The sequence below is a fragment of the Alligator sinensis genome, unplaced genomic scaffold (assembly GCF_000455745.1).
Source record: "Alligator sinensis unplaced genomic scaffold, ASM45574v1 scaffold274_1, whole genome shotgun sequence".
In the NCBI taxonomy this organism is placed as follows: Eukaryota; Metazoa; Chordata; order Crocodylia; family Alligatoridae; genus Alligator; species Alligator sinensis.
In genome coordinates this window covers 1,066,747-1,087,557 of record NW_005842124.1, presented here as the reverse complement: position 1 = coordinate 1,087,557, position 20,811 = coordinate 1,066,747, and the positions used below count along the sequence as shown (strand labels likewise).

General features: G+C 39.1%; 2 protein-coding genes across 2 annotated transcripts in view; both read right to left on the bottom strand.

Moving 5' to 3' along the window:
* Window positions 1–12,709, bottom strand: part of FCHO2 (FCH domain only 2) — a 181,262-nt gene extending 168,553 nt beyond the window's left edge. Inside the window, exons 1-2 of the mRNA XM_025205669.1 lie at window positions 12,572–12,709; window positions 4,819–4,965 (exon numbers count right to left, since the gene is read on the bottom strand). Of these exons, the coding sequence (XP_025061454.1) occupies window positions 4,819–4,842 (24 nt within the window). The 5' untranslated portion in view covers window positions 4,843–4,965; window positions 12,572–12,709. The remainder of the gene's footprint in view (window positions 1–4,818; window positions 4,966–12,571) is intronic.
* The window catches only part of TNPO1 (transportin 1), an 88,784-nt gene continuing 73,734 nt past the window's right edge, over window positions 5,762–20,811 (bottom strand). Inside the window, exons 22-24 of the mRNA XM_014520517.2 lie at window positions 15,655–15,729; window positions 12,572–12,714; window positions 5,762–10,379 (exon numbers count right to left, since the gene is read on the bottom strand). Of these exons, the coding sequence (XP_014376003.1) occupies window positions 12,607–12,714; window positions 15,655–15,729 (183 nt within the window). The 3' untranslated portion in view covers window positions 5,762–10,379; window positions 12,572–12,606. The remainder of the gene's footprint in view (window positions 10,380–12,571; window positions 12,715–15,654; window positions 15,730–20,811) is intronic.

The following is a 20,811-nucleotide window of genomic DNA, read 5'->3' as shown; positions in this document are numbered from 1 at the left end:
AAGTACATGGGGCCCCCCCTGCCCCGCCCCCAGCTCGGTGATCAGCTGTGGGGGGACCCTGGGTGCCCCACAGGCTGAGGAGGCACCAGTTGCCAAGCCAGGGGTGGGTCCCCCGTGCACCCCATGACAGACCCGGAAGCGGATGGAAGTACTTCTGGTCCACTCCCGGTCCACCATGGAGCAGGCGGGCCCCCCCCCCGCACTCCTGTGGAACACTGCATCTGCCCCACCATTTCAGCGTTCTACAAGCCATGCCTGGTACCTTGAGGTATATAGAAAATATATAAAGCTGTGTCTATGGCCAAATCGTCAAATCTCTCAAAATGGAATTGGAGGCTTCCGGTTCGATTCAGGAAGATTAAAGGGTCTCTCGATTCAATTCAGAGATTTGGTTGCCGGATTGGGCTAAATCTCCTCCAAATTGAATCAGCGACCGAAGCTTCAAACAGCCCTACTACCCAGCTTTCCTTAGATCATCATTTGGAGCCCATCTGGACTGCAAAATAATCTGGGGGTTGTCCACTGGTGTGCTGTGACTAGTAGGGTCCCTTCAAGGCTCTGTCCTTGGGCTTATACTATTCAACATCATTAATGATGTGGACATTGGTATCAGAAGTGGACTTGTCAAGTTTGCCAACGACATCAAACTTTGGGGTAAAGCATCCACACCTGAGGACAGGAGGGCGATCCAGGCTGACCGTGACAGGCTCAGGAAGTGGGTGGACAAGAACCTGATGGTGTTTAACACTGAAAAATGCAAGATTCTTCACGTTGGGGAGAAAAACCTGCAGCATGCTTATACGCTCGGCAGTGCTACGCTGGCTAGTACTATGGACGAAAGGGACTTGGGGGTCATGATCGACCACAGCATGAAAACGAGCAATCAATGTGATACTGCAGCTAGTAAAGCGAGCAAAACACTGGCTTGTATCCACAGATGCTTCTCAAACAAATTCCAGGACGTCATTCTCCTGTTGTACTCGGCCTTGGTGAGGCCGCAGCTGGAGTACTGTGTCCAGTTTTGGGCTCCACAATTCAAAAAGGATGTGGAGAAGCTTGAGAGGGTGCAGAGAAGAGCCACGCACATGATCAGAGGTCAGGAAAACAGACCTTATGACGAGAGGCTGATAGCTATGGGACTCTGCAGCCTGGAAAAGCGCAGGCTCAGGGGTGATCTGGTGGCTGTCTATAAGTTTATAAGGGGTGCTCACCAGGATCTGGAGGAACGTCCGTTCACCAGAGCGCCCCAAGGGATGACAAAATCTAAGTCACAAACTCCTCTGTAACCATTTCAGGCTGGACATAAGGAATAACTTCTTTACTGTCCAAGCCCCCAAGGTCTGGAATAGACTGCCGCCGGAGGTGGTTCAAGCACCTACTTTGAATGCCTTTGAGACATTTGGATGTTTTAACTTGCTGGGAGATCCTATGACCCCTGCTGACTTCCTGCCCCTGGGGCAGGGGGCTGGAGTCGAAGATCTTCCAAGGTTCCTTCCAGCCCTAATGTCTATGAAATCTATTGACAGTCTGCTCCCTTTCCAGGAAGGGGATAGGACAGGTTTGAATTAATCAACTCCTCTAAGGGTAAGGGTGGCCCAAGGAGCAGCCCTCTAGCACCCCCTGGCCAGAACCCATGTATGCTCCAACTCCCAAGCTCTTTTTCTAGTGGTAAGCATTTCAGACTTACCACTAGAAGTGACCACCTGTCCATGACCTATATAATTAACGTCATGTACACAAATAATTCTAGAAGTCAATTTAAAAGGAGGAGAACAGGATGGGGTTTAACACAGACAAGTGCAAGGTGATGCACCTGGGGAGAAACAACTGGCACCATACCTACAGGCTGGGGAACTCCCCTCTTGTCAGCACGGAGGTGGAAAAGGATCTTGGAGTCATTATTGACTCCAAGATGAACATGGCTAGGCAGTGTGGGGAGGCGGCTAGGAAGGCCAACTGTACCTTGTCGTGCATCCACAGATGCATTTCAAGCAGGACCAAGGAGGTGATCCTCCCCCTCTATGCGGCACTGGTCAGGCCGCAGCTGGAGTACTGTGTCCAGTTCTGGGAGCCGCACTTTAAGAGGGATGTGGACAGCATCCAGAGGAGGGCCACTCGCATGATCAAGGGACAGCAGGGCAGGTCCTATGAGGAAAGGTTACGGGACCTGAACCTGTTCAGCCTCCAGAAGAGAAGGCTGAGGGGGGATCTTGTGGCCTGCTATAAACTAGTCAGGGGGGATCAACAGGCACTGGGGGAGTCCCTGTTCCCCCGAGCGCTGCCAGGAGTGACCAGGAATAACGGTCACAAGCTGGCGGAGGGAAAGTTTAAGTTGGACATCAGAAGGCGCTACTTCACGGTCAGGGCGGGCAGGGTCTGGAACCAGCTTCCAAGTGAGGTGGTGCAGGCTCCCACCCTGGGGGTTTTTAAGAGGAGGTTAGATGACCATCTTGCTGGGGTCGTTTGATCCCAGTACTCTTTCCTGCCATGGCAGGGGGTCAGACTAGATGATCTGCCCAGGTCCCTTCCGACCCTAGAAACTATGAAAAGCACAATTATAAAAGTACAGTCTCCTTAAATTAGCCAAAAATTAGTAAGAAACAATGAAAACTATTTCCCAGTGGAAAAAATTAGGGTTGCTTCTGCATAGTAGGTCGAAGCAGAGTAATTCTCCAGGCCTTCTTGCACCTTATGCTGAAAGCCACACAAGTGTTAATAGGCTTAGTGTTGTTCAGATTAGTGGGGCAGTCGCACGTTAAAGCAAAAACCTGCTCTGACTGCCACTCACCTGCACAGCTATAACTTCCCACTAGAGGCTTGGTGAGGAGAGGCAGGACTAGGAGTTGGGGAAGGACAAGCTCAGTGCTTCTGCCAGGTAGAATGAGTGCTACCACCTCACAGTGCTTGATAGCCATGATGCTTCCAGTCGCCACTAGAACTAGCTCTGCTTCCGGCTGGCACAGACCAAGCCAGATGGCACCAGCTCCCTGCTGCCGCTCCCACCAACTCTTCTCCCAATGGAAGCAGAGTGAGACAGTCCACATTGAGAGCACCACCTCCCTGCCACTGCTGGGACCAGCTCTGCTCCCTCCAGGAACAGAATGAGCTGGTGCAAGCAGGGGAAAAAGGAAAGAGGGGTGCACTGCCTTTCTGCTGCTGCTCTGACCAAAGCCAGTCCAAGCAGCAGCAGGAAGCACTGCAACGCCAGGCACGCTGGTTTTACAGTGCTCCTTCTGCTAGACATGCCCAGGGAAGCAAGGTGCTCTACCTGGCCCCACTGTGCCCCTGCATCTCTGCTCACCCTGACTCAGGAGGGCCCACTGCCTCCTGGGATGCTGAGGGCTTTCACTTGGGCAGAAAAACTGTGGGGAGTTGCCACAAATTAATAGAACAGGAGCAAATTTAGGTGGATTAGAGATAATACTGCCCTGGAGTGGCACATTAGCTGAATAATGAGTGCTGTGAGCCACATAAAAGGTCCAGGGGTTAAGAGCTCCAGAAGCCACCTAAAGTTACCATGCAACAAAGCCCTCAGTTTCAGCTTGGTTTCAGATTCTACACTTCAAGCACCCTCCCTCTACCAATTAGTCATGGATTTTGAAGCAGAATGAATCTCAGTCTTAGCTCAGTTCCACATTTTGCATACAGATGTACCACCCTTCCTCAACCCACCTATTAGGCAAGTAAAGTGACTCTGGTAATTAGTGTGTGATTTTATTCCACCCTAATCATGTCCCTGAAAAACCATTATTACAAAAAGGTGAAAGTCTTCTCCTCCTGTTTTTTTGAAACTCAGCTCTAAGATGAAGATGATGGCATGTCCCAATAACTGATACATGAATGGATTTTCAGGGACTCAAGGTGGAACAGCATCACACCTACGCACGTAATGTCCATTAACATGTCTCAAAAGATCTGGCCCTAGGTCAATGAAGATTTAGATGTTTTGGAGTAATTTTAAATCATGAACATAAATGAAAAAGTGCTGAGGTGATATAAAGGATTTTTGTTGGTGCCTGGTTTTAAAAGTGTGCAGTAATTTTATGACCAGCAGTGAAATGACAGAGCATTCACTAAGACTATTCCCCCAAACTGCTATCCACAGCTATTCTGTAGAACTGTCTCCTTAGAGCCAAGCATCCCAAGTCCTTCTCTTTAAAGCAATCTTTCAATTGGTCACACAATCATTAGTTTTCTAGCATATTCTTTAAAAATAGGGAAAACAATGATTATTTCACATTGGCGCAATATACATTTAAACATTTCAATAAAACTAGACAGAAATTATACTATACATATATTCTATATATACACAATTCCTTTTGACCAATAGCTCATATCCCTTCTGAATGCTGGATATTCAGACTAAGTCGCATATATTTTTGTCCCAACTGTTGCTACGGTTTTATACTTTTATTTAACAATATTTTGCAGCAGCAAATTGTGTAAAATACTGAAGAATAGATCTTCCATTTGTGTATATTAAGTAGGTTCGCTAGGACAGAGGGAGACCAATAGACGAACACATACTGAGATTCTGGTCTGAAGTCTTGAGGCTGTGACGGATCTTATAATATTAATATTATTTTAAAATGGTGCCTGCTCAACAGTCTTATTTGTAATCAGATTGGTGAATTATATGTTCTGTAAGAAGCAAAATGAAACAAAACCAATCCACCATTTAGAAAGTTATGGATGTCCAAAAAACACGCACACATGCAGTCAACATCAGAAAAAAAAAAAACTTAATTTCTTAGATGGTACAAATTATTCAGTTTAGGTACATTCTTTTGCCTGAAACAAAATTTTACAACATACCACTAAAATGTGAAAACTAGGCATCTAAACCAAATAGTTACTTGGTCCAATTGTTTATTTTCAGATAATGTGAGAAAAGTCTTGCTCATTCCAAAGCCACAAGAATCACTGCCTTCAGAATCGACATAGCTGAGCCACAAGAGGGCACTATTAAGTAAGAAAAAAAGAGTCATGGGTAAGTCCAGATTAAATGTTCATTTTTCTTTAAGAATCAGAATGCAACATCTATATTTAAACAACTTTATTAACATAGTCAAGCAGTGATTATAACATTCACATCTATTATGTCACATCATACAAATGTAAATACAAAATTACTACAGTACAATATATATTCTCTGCATGATCCAAAATATTTGGTGGCCCCAAAAACTCTTTAAAATTCAGCAGCTTATCAAAAATTAAAACCATATTCTATTTAAAATGAAGTTTTGTTAGCACAGAGGCAGACTTCAAGAAATATCACTCAATTTAGTACAGCTTGAGAGGTTGCAGGAGGATACATTTGAAGGAAACATTCTAACGTTGTGGCAGGTGAAGGAAACATTGGATTTAAAGCTTTTAAGCAAAACTCATACAACCTAAGTTGTCAGCAGAAAGGTCCAGTCATTTTATTCTGAACTACTTTAAATTTTAGAAACTACTCATTAATAAATTAGGTCATTTACAACATGACAAGCCCCTCCCCCCTTTCTTTCTGAGGGATAACATACTATTACTGACATTTTTCATAATCAGATAAAGCTTTGTAATAATGGCTGCCCAATCACTGGTACCACAAGTCACACAGGGTTTCCTAGTTTTGCAGTTCACCCACAGTAGATACACATCTAAGGTGAAAAATAGTTTAACAGAACTGACTTGCAGAAAAAATAGTGTACTATACTTACTATGTAAGCTATAGTACTATAGTGTTCTATAATGAAACTGCTTTACATGAAGATTTTTGTTTAAACATTTATTCTAATAAATCATACAATTCACTTTTAACACAGCCATTATTACCTTCATGTAAATACATTCGGATTTACAAGCATCTTCATTATTTTAGCACAATCTACTCTGGAAGGCAAGCTGCAACAACTGACCATATTACAGTTTTCATACAGGATAGTCTAAAATTGACTTGCTCCATCAATTAAGTGCAAAAAACAAAAACTAGCTGCATCCAAAAAAAGAAAAGAAAAGGATATTTAGCAGCCTGGTAGATGCATCTTACCAGGTCTGTCTGCAGCCTTTAACTAGTGTACCTAATGGTGAATAGTTTGATATTGCCAATAACTCATATTTAATGAGCATGTAAAATTACAGTGTCTAACATTACTGCATGGCTTTTTAAAGATCACAGCAGCAGTTTTGCTACAGAACAACCTTCACCTAAGATTACAATAAAAAACATTATCTAATCTAGATCCTATGTAGTATTAAAAAAAAAAAAAAATCTATCGGCCTACATGACAAAAATAGCTGTGAGAGCAACCAATGCCAAGTTATAACTGGTTCTTTATAATATTTGAAAATATTTCCTATGCAATACTGCATTTGAGTACTATCTATGAAGTGTTTTAGTTGCTGTTACACATGGATGCATTCTCCTCTAAGGAAGAATGTTTCTGCACCTTTACCTGTTAATATATTCAATATGAATAAATAGGTGATTTAAGTGAAGCTAAACCATTGTTGTCCCACAGTAGGTGGTTAATTTAAATTAAGAATTTAAGACAACACTGTCTAATATGAATCACAGAAGCTGATTTAATTAAGACATTTTGTAAGCACGTATTCTGAGAAAAGGGTACAAGAGCATTCACCTGAGATAAAGCTAGTACATTAATATTTCATATCTAAGTAGCAATGAATTTTGCTTGAGGAAAGCCATTTTAAAATATACATTTGATTATATTACATAGTATATGCAATTTAAGTAATTAAAATCAATGCTAAAGTAAAAGTCTTAACAAAAGTCACAGTGAATATCAACAGTTTTTTATAAAAATTTATGCTACTTCATAACTTTAAAAATCATAATGGCTATAAATTTTAAACCCATTCTTTTAAAAGTGATCTATTGAGTACAACCTCTTCATTGCATTAAATCAATGCATAAGAACTAGCTTATTACAATTTTAATATCTACATACCGATTCAGAAAATAATCAAGCTCCAGAAAATTTACAAAACTGATATTTTCGTTTACATTGGCTAAAATCATGAAATGGTCTAAAATTTTAATGAAAAGACTCATTTCCTGAATGCATAATGAAAGACTGTAGTATTGAACTCCACAATCAAGATTCAATTAAATTGCAATTTAGAACTGCCAAAGAGATTTTAAATACACTTTCTGTTACCAACTTAGGTTGATCAGCAGCTTTTGTTCACTGTTAGAATCCTTCAAAAAGGGAAACTCAAACAGGAGAAAGAAGGCATATATAAAAACAGTAAACACTGACCTCCTGAGGTTCCTACAACAAAAATATTCAAGTAGAAAATCTACATCATCACTTAGCAGCGGCTATTTCTGTAGTTCAGCACACTAACAGCACTTTATTCAGTGTGTAAGGAGCAAATGAAGTAAGCCGTGCTTTTTTAGCATGCCAAGAGGCAGAAACACTGGAATGTAACAAAGACACAATTCTACCAGTATAAACATTCAGTCAACATTCAAAAACTGTCAAGACTACACCACAAGAATTAAGATAATTTTTATATATCCCATGATGCAATAAATTGAATTACAACTGTTAATGATGAATCAGAACTTTTCTTACCTCATGTTATAACCTAAATGGCTTCTGCAAATCTCTGTACTATACTACATGTTAGGAATGTGGTATCTTTGTTTTTAAAAATATATCATCAGAGAACCTAGTAAACTAAAAATATAATTTGATAGTACTGCTTATTTCTGCATTGGTTTGATGGTCTTCCTTACTGTTATACCAGATCACTTCACATCTGTACAAATACCTATTTTTTAAATATATGCATAAATGTGTAACACATGCTAATCTGACAGGCAATTTTTTCAGCTAGAAGGGTTTCCTGTAATTTATTTAAACTAAACAATTTCATTCTTAACACCACTGTGGTATAATTAAGGTAGGACTTCTAGTCTACAAAACGTTAACATCAGAAATTATTCCCTGATGTTTAATTTAAACAGAAATTAAAATAAGTTTTGGTCTAAGGCAAGATTCTACCTTGTTATTTTTTAGTAGCATAATTGTAGGATTTAGGTTTTAAATGGGTTCTTTAAATGGAAAGAAAAATACTTTTTCAATTTAAATTAAATAATTTGGAGGGAAGTTTTGTAATTTCTAAGCAAGCAATTGATTTTAAAAGCAAATAACGTGCAGTTTTGATCAAACGAATTAAATTCAGTACAGCTAATACATGATACTTACTCACTTTATTTAGTTTATGCCCAAATACTATTTTTCAAGCATATATATTTTAACCAAGTTTGCGAAGCCAAAAAAAAAGGGGGGGGGGGGGGGGGGAGGGAGGTCAAGGGGAAACGTGTAGAACTTGTGCATGCTACCATGCATTAAAGAAAAACAACAGCAACAAAAAAAGCCTCTTCAAACAGCACTTATACATTTCACACACACAGCTCACACTTCAGTGCAATGGCTAAATCATTCAACACCTTTAAAAGAATAGAATCATGCAAAGGAGAGTAAGTTCTTACAAAAACTGTTATCCAGTATTCATTCTGCAATGCAAAGGTGAGAAAACTAAAACTATAAAAAGGCTGTTATGGCTTAATTTTGTTTTGCAGATTAATTATGCAGCACTTGAAAAATGGAAAGGTGTGGCTTCACCTCTGACCAGCAGAGTTAAAATCTCTCCATTTTCCTTTATCATCATGGGATACTCTTTAGGCAATCTAAATTAATAAAAGACTTGCCACTTTCAGATGGACACAAGATCAAGTGTACCAGTTAGGTTTCACATTCACAGTACATAAGAAAATACACATGGAAGGAAAAGTAAAGGGTTAACTTAACAAGGATTTATTCACAGGAATACATGTAAGTAGAGAAAAAACACAACAGAAAAGCTAAACAAATGAAATGAAGAGGATCCAAACCAACTTTCACTCTGTAGCTTTTAACTTGCACCCTTGTGCATTTAACTACGACACAAAGGGCCACCAACATGCGCCAATACAGTGTAGATACCCTGCATTACATCCATTAACTTAAACATCTCTAAGATCATGCTTTGAACAAAAAAAAGAAAGCATAGAAGGTACTATGTTGAGTGGGAATAAACACAAATATAGCAATCATGTCATCAATTTCTACAATTGTCTTTACGTGCCAACTAACATTTATGCAGCCTTTAACAGGTCTTACCATATAACTCATTTTTAGAAGTTCTGATAAAATCACTAGTAGTATATAACCATGCAGAAAGCACATCACACTGACAGCACAGAGGCAAATATTTTGCACAGCTATATCAGCTTTCCACATTGTGCAGGTTACACACAATACAATATCAATCTTATTCTTAACAGATTCTAAAAAGGTATTTCGAGGCCTAATTGTAAACTACAGTACTTTATATCTATATTCTTAATAAAAATAAAATCCACAGAATCTTAAAAAGGAAATTTAAATGCAGGGCTATATTGAATTGGTAAACTGCAACACAAAACTGGCGCAACATAGGTAAATGTATACCAATCCTCACTCTATGTGATGCAAGCATGCTACTTTCCCACTATTTAAATTACTTCTGATCACTATGAGCCAGAATGCATGCCTGAACCTTAAACTGCACGTTAAGAATAATGCCTTACTCTAGAAATTAAATCTAATGAAGTACAACCATCAAATCATATCCACTACTTTAAAGTTTTTAATGTAAAAATGAAGATGTCAATCGTTCCTTTGAAATGTCCCTCCCCCCACCCAAAAAATGAAAGGAGTGACTCATTTGGCATCTTGCAGGTTGCTTCATTTTGTTAAAGTTAACCTTTATTCTTTATTATGGGGTTTTATATTGTACACTGCAAGTGCCTGTTCCTAATACAGGCAGCAAGCTGCATTTTAACTGTACTAACTTCATTTGTGTAGTTCTTCATTAACATGCAAATACCTAGGAATCCCATCAAGCAGGATGAAATAATGTAGAAAAACCTTACTTAAAAGCCATTTACTGTTTTTAACCCCCATTCTTAGGTTTCCTTTATTGTGCGCAAAATAGTTTTCCTCTTTACGTATCCCTATGGTTCAATTATATGGTTCTTGTTTTGGTACAATTCCCCATATTCCAGAATGTGCTGTTTTGTGAATAGATTCTCTTTTTTGCTTCTTCACATCCAGTGCAGAGTTGTAATAGGAGACAGATTTCCACCCACAAAAGCTCCAGATGTTAAAACATTTCCCAACATCGACTTAATACAGTGACGGCAACACCTCCCTCCCGCCCCTCCCAGTAGGGTTGGGATTGTACTGTATTCCCTACTGGTTTACCCTTCCCCCCAGTAAAGGGTAACATTTTCCCTGGGTGCAGAGGCTCCCTCATAGTCTCCCAGACTGAAGGACCTATAAAGAAAACAAAAAACAAAAACAAACATGGTATAGTTACACATTTCGAAACAAGACTGAATAAAGATATTCAGAAAAAATTAAAGAATTTTTATGGTAAAAACAACTGCCGTTTTTTAAAAAAATGTTTTAACTAGATCTGGTGTTTAGATACTCACTGCCTTTCATTATAAGACTGCAGATAAGCTCAAAATATATACCTATCATTATAAATTCAGAAAAAAATAATCAAATGTTTGCCGTTAAAAGGCAGCTGCACTAATAATTCCATACAATGTGACCTTAACACAAACAATTTTCATGAGTCTTGATATTTTCAGGTTTAAAAAAAAAAAAAAAACCTCTTACCCAATATGTAACAAATTAATGAGAAATCTATTTTTTGGTTAGGTGGATAACAAAATATGTATTAAATTGCCATACGACTTTTAGAGCCTGGCTTGGATTTACAAGTCTGCAAGTGAGGAGAAAAATAACTTGTAAACTGATACATTTATTATGGAGGCACTGAGACAAAAACAGGAGCTAAAAATGTCATTTTTATAATCACATTTCAAATGTTAAGTGCTTCAAATCTATTCACTTTTGATATGATTTTTCAGGAACCCAGCAATGCATTCAAAAATGCACATGAGGAGTTACTAACAGAAGATGCCTTATAGTAACCTTACTCTATAAAGAGTCTTAAGATTGGCTTGCAAAATGTCATCTATTTGCCACAGAAAATTATGTAAATCAGTTTTACCTTAATTCCATTAAAAAAGGTACACTGAAAGAACAGAGTCCATCTGGTTAGACAGACACTTGGCTGGGATGGTTTTGTCAGGGATGGGGCTAGACTTGACCTCACATAAGATCCCTTCTAGTGCTACTTTCCTACTATTTCATTTTAGCCTTAAAAAGCAATAAAATAATTCTAAAGGCTGCAGGTACAACCCGAATCGTGCCTCATAACCCAATTACCAATTACATCCTTTAGAACATAGAATGTACACCTCAGACAACAGATGAGGCAGGGCTGCACAGTGAATGTTCCAGGATATACATCAACTCTAGTTACTTTTTTTTGCAGTAGTTATACTGTAAGTTGAGAATGAAACGTGTTCCTGATGTGAGTTGAAAAATAGATCTGTGATTAAGGGACCGCACCAGGAACTTGGGAGACTTTAATTCTAATTCCAATTCTGTGACAGGCTCCCTTGTGCAAGTATATAACCTTTATGCATCTATATTTGTGAAGTGGTATGTTGCAAGGTTAAATTCATTAACATCTGGTATCACATTCCTACAGTGAATGAGATCATGCATCAGCATATACATGAGAGGTAATCTAATTCAATGAAGGGATCAGCTAGTGTGCAATGAGAAACTCATGAGGCCAGACAGTGCAAAAGCACTGGTCATGCTCTTTATGTGCCTGTCTGTCTGGGCAAATGTTCCCACTTTTAATATGCATCACACATCTACTTATCAGATGAAAAAAAAACAAGCTTCCTTCCAAGTTCAATGTCTTCAATACTCTAACTTCATGGGGCACATTTCACAGTCTACTTGTTAAAACTTAAGTTATACATTGTTATATATGCACATGCACTTCCATTTGAATCATTGTATGTTACTTATTCAACAGAAATTGCTGCTTTATATATACACATGCAGATTTCAACAGGAATACTGGGAAATTGTTTGTTCTGTTTTACACAACAGATCTGCAAAATCCTTAATTCTGTCAAATACAATCCTGTTTTTACCGAACCAATAAAAGCACAGCATCTCTAGATCCAATATACCTGTCAAATGTCAAACTTCCATCAGCTTCTACTATTCAGAAAAGGTAAAAGGCATTTTCCTTTACTGCTTACATGACTGAATAGAGATTTGCCTGACACTTGCCTCCTCAGTAAAGCAAGCACACTAAATTTCAAAAGGTACAAAGGTGAAAAGGCTAAAAGTAACCTTTAGTGAGAGTGATATTACAACAAGCAAAAGCTGTTACTGCAGCTGCCACATTCAAAGAGAAACTCTTCTCAAGAAAAAAGTACCAGACTGAATTACTGTTATACTAATATTACAAATACAAATTAATACTATACAAATATAGCATATGCAGTGACTAACAAGTAAGCATAGATAATAATACTTGTTTAACAATTAGATTTATAAACTACATTTAATTTTTTTTAACTTACCTCTAATTATGGGACTGCAGCTTGAATGCATGAGGTTAAACTCCATAGTAAGCTGCAAGGCGCTCTTTTAAGGGAAGAGGAAACTGGTCAGAGAAACGCCTCCAATTTTCATCCCCGACTTGATTTTTAAATCCATGAAGGATCTAAGGGTAAAAAAAAAATATATTACCTCTAACAATGAATCTCAAATCTTAAGCCTGTGAAACACTTTGGATCAATCAATATATTCTGAAGGAAATCGCACCGAATTTTTCAATATTTGGGCTAAGAAGTTTTGACCTTGATCTGGCTTACCCAAATTCCCTAGCTAAAACTTTCACTGCAATGAGAAATAAAGAAATTTAGCAATCACTTGAACAAGGGAAAACGCAGTAAATATTTATTAAATATTTCTAAAATGTATTAATATAAAAATGTCTTATCAGGTAAGGTCATTTTAGAGCATTTTTATACAACTACATAAATACATGCAGATAGAAATTCTGATATTCTCCATGTATTTGATGTGTATACCTGTATTTGCCTTTAAAAAGGACAACAGATTAAAAGAAAACTGGAACTACAACCAAAGCAAACATTTTACCAAATATGAACGTCTGGAGCAAGAAATGAACTATCAACGGAAGTGATTATTCCCCTCTATTCAGCAGTAGTGAGGCTACATCTGGAGTACTGTGTTCAGTTTTGCATCCCTCACCCCTCATAAAGGATGTGGACAAATTGGAGAAGAGTCCAGGAGAGGGCAACAAGAAGGGCTAAGGTGCACATGAATTCTCAGAGGAGGCTGAGGGAACTGGGCTTATTGAATCTGGAGAAAAGAAGACAGGGTGGGGGTGGAATTTAATACCAGCCTTTTAACTACCTGAAGGGTGGTTCCATAGGATGGAGCTAGACTGTTCTCAGCGGAGGCAGATGACAGAACAAGGAGCAATGGTCTCAAGGGAAGCAAGGAAAGTTTTGATTAGATATTAGGAAAGACTCTTACTAGAGGGTAGTAAAGCCTAGGAACAGGTTACCCAGAGAGGTGATGGAATCCATGGAGGTTTTTAAGACCTGGCTACACTAAGCCTTGGCTGGGATAATGTAGTTGGGGTCCTGCTTTCAGCAGGGGGTTGGACCAGATGACCTCTTAAGGTCCCTTCCAACCCTAACTGTCTATGACTCTAAGAACTAAGGGCCCAAATTTAAACTTCACATTTCTTTCACTGAAACATCCTTGTGTGTCATAAGGAAAAAGTGTTTACAAAAATATGTGAAAAGAATGAATGAATCTTGACTTTCAGTGAATAGTCCCTCAGTCAATAAGACTTTAGTCAATGCCTAGAGGCTTTATTTAATTCAGTGTTAAAACTGAAGGCCTCAACATACCAAAAAATTCTTTCCAAATCAAAATTTAAAATGCTACAGCCTACCATACTTCAGAGATACCCAGCTATTGGAAAAAAAGAGCATTTTTCTTCTGATGAAGGTAAATCCCACTTCAGAAGAAACAGAAGAGAGCCTTTCAAATATTATTGTCCAGAAATGTGGCTATGGGCAAAAGAATGAAAATGAATTTGATGATCCCTCCTTTTTAAAAAAGTAACAGTAAGCAAAAAAAAATCTATGTTTTAGAAACTCTGGGACACTAAGCTGAGGAACATGCACATATCCTGAAAACACTGATTCAAAACAGCAAGTTAAGTGGCTCTTAAATGAGGTAAAGTGTAAAACTCAAGGAACAAATAGCGGCCATCATGGCACTGTATTTGGCACTGGATAGGAGGAAAGACTTTGTTAGAAACTTCATCGAAGGACTCAAGAATCAGAATAGGCTTATTCTTGCTGTTTCACAACTTTACATCAGAATACATATTCTCCATCCTACCCTGGAAAAAAAAGTAACTTCTCAGACCTCAAAACTTCAGATCTTATATAAAAGGAACTTTAGATCATCTGTCACCAGGAACATGTTTTGAAAAGACAATGAGAAATCAAAGCATACCCCTTCTTCATTGGTCCTCACTAGATGGCCAGTGTAATTATATTTAGAAGATCTGGCACAACTGAACCTGGCCTACTTAACTGGAATTTTTTTAAAAAGAAAAATGTATCTAGAAAACAAGCTTAAAGGAGTGCCTATTTGCTGCCAGATTTTAGCCAAAGTTACCAAAAGCTGAATTTTCAAGAAATAACAAGCTTCCAAAGTCTCAGCTGATGGTTCAGAATCCCAAGGCCAGCTTAGATAAATAGACCTCAAATGGCATAAAGCATCTTTCTTAGTCCTCTCACATTTTTTATTCCAAATGTTTCTTCTTTTAACATTTCCAGGCACAAGAGTGCCTTTGTGATTCACTTTCAAAACATTTGCTTTGGCGAGATTTAGTCCAAAATCCAAATTTATGACATTAATACCAGTGGTAACTATCTATTCCCATAGAACTCTCTATGACCATAATGCATGAAGTACAAAAGCGAGGACCACAGTACTTAAATTTCTGCTTAGCCAGTCTTCGTTATAAAAGTTAAAATTTGAGAGGCTTTTTTGTCCAACACCAGCATGACAAGTAATCAGCACAAAGCATTTTAGTTTTTAGAAACAATGGAAATCAACTATGATAAAAAAGAATGCCAAAAGGGAATATTTTCTACAGTTTCCTATCTGTATGATTTCTCTACTTGCTACTCTTTCCACCTATCAAAATATAAAGCAAGTGACTTAATGTGACAAAATTCTAGCTCATTTCTAGAAATAGGAATTATAATTGAAGATTAAAAATATATAAAACACATGTAAAAATGTTTTTTTTTCTGTATGGTGCAAAATACTAGGCATAAGTGTCATGGCTGACTCCCCTTTCAGTTAAAAAACTAAGTGTAAACCGTATGTTATTAAATATAAGTCACATTTTTGTATTGGCAAAGTTTTAACCAAAATTCAGATTTATGGCATTAATACTGGGGACAATATTTTTCCTACATGGTTCTTCGTGAACATAACAGATGAAGTACAATGGAACATAGGAAAAAACAGATAGTGAGGCAGAGGAAAAAAAAAAAGGAGCCAAAACAGTTGGAATAGTTTATTAAATTGTGAACATTACCTTACAGAACATGTCTCTCAGATCATCTTTTGGACTAATCCACGATGCAACAGCATCACAAAAAAATATAAAGTCCTACAAGATTAAACATCACACAGGTTAGAAATTCCAAATTTACTTTTTCTAATTAATAAAAGGAATAAATCAATATAGTATATGGATTTATGAATTGCGCAGGAACCTGAATTTCAACTCACATGTTTTTACTTTATTTAAAAGTAAAATTAAAAATGTATAAAACAACACAAGTAATTGTCTGTGCATGCAACTGCCACTCCAGGAAGTTTCTGATGCCACCTTTTTGGGACACGCAGAGTTTCCAGGAGTACTTGCTCTATGTCACACAATTCAGCTACGGCTCTGGAAAAATCCAGCTTATATGGCTAACAGGCTACATCTATAAAAATTAGATGACACCATATTTCAGAATCTCCACATTCTTACATTTCATTATATCAACCCCCTCTTAGGCTACGCTGATTAAAAGAGAACTCTCTATATAAACTGGACCAAAAATGTAAAATGTTCAAATTGCCATAAGCCATTCCTGAATGACAAAGTAAAAACAAAGACACTTTCTTCTAGAACATTACATACCAGCTTTTACAGTAAATTGAATCCTGTTTTTATTACCAGAAAGAGGCCAACAAAAGAAGTTTCACTATCCTTGAAGGTTATACAAGACTGAATACAGGAATTTTTACTGACACAGACTGGTGAGGAGTTAACAAACCACCTTTACGACGTTATATTTTTAATGTAATATAGTGATATAGAATCACATAGAAGTTGGCTAGAAAATGGATTTAGTGACTAAGATTTCAAAATAAAATTTCCATTCCGGAGAAGGATGAAAAACCAAAATACTTAAGTTTTTCACTAAAAGAAAAAAAACAATTTGGGGGGGTGGGGCAGGAGGGGTCAACTAAAACAATCTATTTCAACCTTTTAGAGTCAAACTATATTTAAAAAAACCCCACCAAAAGCTTGTTTTAATACAAGACAGTTTAGAAATGAAAAAAAATAAATTTCCACTCAAAAATGCCAAAACATTCTTTCCCTTCTAATTTTAAATTAAAATTTTACATTAATCAGCATATTAAAGATAATTGCTCTGCCATTCTTGTTGGAACCATTTTGGTTATAGTTTTTTGACCAGCTCTACCAAAATTATTGTGACAAACTGCATTTAAAACATGGTGATAATGCATCTTTGACTATCACACCTGCCTTCTCCCCACTAAACCAAATCAATCAAGACAAAATTCAAAACTTCAGAGCACATTTTAGATAGACTGTAGCTGCTCCCTGCAAAAGATTATAATCGACTAAAACAAGAAAACTATGCTTTGCCCTCAGTCTTACATGAACAACAAGTTTGTATTTAAAGAAGAATACAGAATCAGAGAAAACGGGATGGAAGGAACATCAGGAGTCCAGTTCAGTTCAAGGTGTGATCATCCCCATCTAAAGGAACCCCAATAAAAGCTACTCGAACGTCAACTTAAAAACTTAAAATACTGAAGATTTTACAACCTCTCTTGTTAATCTCTTCTAGCACTTAACTCCCGAATTAAAAAGTTCTTTCCAGCATACAGCTTAGATCTCCCTTGCTACAAGTAAGGCCTACTACTTCTTGTCCCAGGCCTTGGGGAAACAGAACAGTTTATTACCATCTTCTTAACAATCTTTTTTGCTAGTCATTACAAGCCTGGTGCCAGCAGCTCTCACAGGGAAGCTGGCAGGGGGGAAAAGCACATACCCCAGTAGTTCCTGCCTCCTCATTCACAGAGCTGGTATTACTGTGTCAGCAGAATTTAGGAGTTCTGCTGTCACATGGGAGCTGAGCTATCATGAAATTCTGCCAGCAAAACTATGTAGTATAAATCAGGTATACCTCATGCCTAGGAGCATGGGGGGATGTGAAGGTGGGAAATGGAACTCTAATTTTTCTGTCTAGGTTTTCAACAAGAACCTCACCACTGCAGTATTGCTGCACATAGCATTAGAAGAAATTGCTGACCAAGTGTTCAGTGTATTTAACTTTAGCTTATTACTTTAGCATTTAAATAATTAACTATTATTTAAAATATTGAATCAAAAGCTTAGCTTCTGGCATCCTTTATTTAGAACTGTGGCTTTTGTTTCTAGATCATGTTAAGAGATGAATCAAAGCACTACATAGTTAAATGTTTTTTTTAAAGCTATCGGCATATCTCAGTATTCAGCTGGCCTGACTTTAGACACAAGAGAAAAATGGAAAGACCAATGTTTAAAAAAAACCCCAAACCCTCCAAATCCTAGATATCTCTAGAACTTACTCCTCTAAAAATATGAGCATAAACACATTGCATAGTGGAGTTTCACTGGCACTGATCTAGGAGGATCTGAAATAATCTCGCTCAAGTTACATTGGCAAAAGTAAGGGGGACAATGGGGACAATCACCCCCAATGGTGACTTGGGTGCATGTGAGCTGGGGGGAAGGGGGCTCCACTGCTGGTAGCCATCCAGTTCCTGATGCGCATGCAAGTCACTGCTTCTGCTTTGCCCCAGCTTGGCCACATCCCTACAGTGCTGTCAGGTTATTCAGTGAACAAGGCAATAACAACCTTTACACTAATTAAATAAAAAGTCCCATATACATATAAAGTACACAAAAATATACATATAAACACATACAAAAAAAATGATACAATACATAACACCATCTATCAGAATGGCTGATCACTTCATACATAAAGCCTTGAAGCAAATAGTATCCCCATCTGAGGAAACCACCCAGTTGCCCGTCAGTTAAGTGACTAGATCAAAGGCAAAAGACAGATCTGTCATAACAGCCTAGCATTCAGGTCATACTGTGATCCAAACATTAAGTAGTGATGAAAACAAGCAAAAGGACTACATGCAATAAAGAAACGCTATTCTCACTGCTAGGTCAAAATAGGAATGAATTCTTAAATAGGTATTTGTTTTAAAACAAAGCAGCAACAAATCAGTGATAACCAGGGATCCTGGTTTTCTGTCAAAAAAATAAATAAATAAATAAAATCACAAATTCTGTGATAAAAATCCCAAAATCCATGGTTAAAATTAAATGCCTTCCTACAGCACCCCCACAGCCCTGCTGATGTCCCTCATTTCCCCTCCCATGGCCCTCCAGCCCTGCTTGTGCCCCACGCCCCCTACCAACAGCCCCTGCAGCCCTCCTGGAGGGGGCCCCAGCTGCCAGGGCTATGGGGCCAGGGACCCAGGTCCGCAGCCCCCTGCCCCCAACGGAAGGCAGCGGCTGCTACAGTAGGAGCAGGAGCCAGCTCCCCCTCTGCCACTGGGAGCTGACCCTGCCCAAGCCTGCAGCAGGCAGGCAGCAGTGTGCAGTCCTGGGGGGCAGGGGGACTCATACCCCGCAGATTGGTGTGGGGGGCGGGGGCAGGGCAGATGTGCCCTGCCCCCGTGCATGCAGAGGAAGTGTGGCCAAGGCAGTGCAGAGCTTGCAACAGCAGGCAGCTTTCATGTGTGGCTCCACTGTGCCCAGCCACGCCAATTGCACACGCTGTGCTCCAGAGGACCTGGGGGAGGGCAGCAGGGCAGGAGCGCAATGTTTGCAACTCAGGGTTTGCAGCTGGGCAGGGTTGAGGGTTTCCCACCCCTTTTGCAAACATCTCTTATAGGCTGGAATTCAGCCAGCCTGCAGAGCTCTTTACAGAGGTTCTCTTCTAAAAGGTAAACATCCACGTTTGCTCTGATAAAAATGGGAAATCTGTGGTTCTCTGTTTTTCCATGAGAAACAGAAAACCCAGATCCCTGGTGATAACTGATGACTGTGATACTGAAACTCTATTAAAATTTAGTAAAAATAAAACCCTGAAAAGATCAATTCTAATCTTTGCAATAAAGCTTCAAGATACGACAAATAGTGACACCCATTTATATTACTAACTAGATAAGACATATGTTACAATATTTAATATAAATGTAATTTCTAATAGAGATCTGTAAGGGCTGATAATTTGAATAATATAAAAACAAAAACAGCATTCAATTATTAAAATTATTATTACCTGGTATTGCCCTGCAAAGAGGCTAACGTTATAAATAAATAATGTATATGTATTTGTTTGTTTCTTTACATTTAATTCTTGAATGGACATAAAAATAGAAAGCCATGGTACAACAAATTCATTTTAAAGCATTCTGGGCAAGAAACGCTAAAACATCTACGGGGGAGGGGATGGCAGAAGGAGAGATGGGGGACGGGGAGGCAGAAGGAAAAGATCAGGAACCTGCAATACATGGGACATCCAGCAGTACAGCACAGGTAAGCAATAAGGGGCCCATTGGGCATCAGAGCCGGGGGGCCACAAAGGCGCCAGTCATAGGGCTCAAGTGTCTATACACTAATGCTAGAAGCATGGGGAACAAGCAGGATGAACTAGCACTCCTGCTTGCAGAAAACACTTACGACTTAGTGGGGTTGAGATAAACCTGGTGGGACTCTACCCACGACTGGGCAGTACACATTGAGGGCTATAAGCTGTACAGAAAGGATAGAGTGGGGAGGAGAGGGGGAGGGGTTGCGCTCTATGTCAAGGAGAGTTATACATCAACCCTTATAAAAATGGAATCGGAGGAGGAGAAAGTAGAAGGATTGTGGGTTAATATACATGGAGGTCAAGGGGAAAGGGATTTGGGGGTAGGGGTCTGCTACACACCCCCACGCCAAGGGGAAGAACTAGATTTGGAACTCCTGAGGCAGCTCTCGGAGACCATAAGGACTAGGGAAGCGGTAGTCATGGGGGACCTAAACATCTGCTGGGAGACTCAGACAGCAAATTCCCACCATTCACACAGGTTCCTATCCTGTGTGCAGGACCTCCACCTGATGCAGGAGGTACATGGTCCTACAAGGGGGAATGCCTTACTGGACCTGGTATTGGCAACGGGGGATGACATGGTAGGGGACCTACAGATCAGTGGTCACCTGGGGGACAGTGACCACCAAATAACAGAATTCATCATAAGGCGTAGAGTGGGAAAGGTAACTAGTAGGGTGGAAGTGCTAGACTTTAGGAAGGCTGACTTCAGTGAGCTCAGGCGTTTAGTCAATGACGCACTGCAGAGAAAGAGATTTGGTGAGATGGGAGCCCAGGAAGGGTGG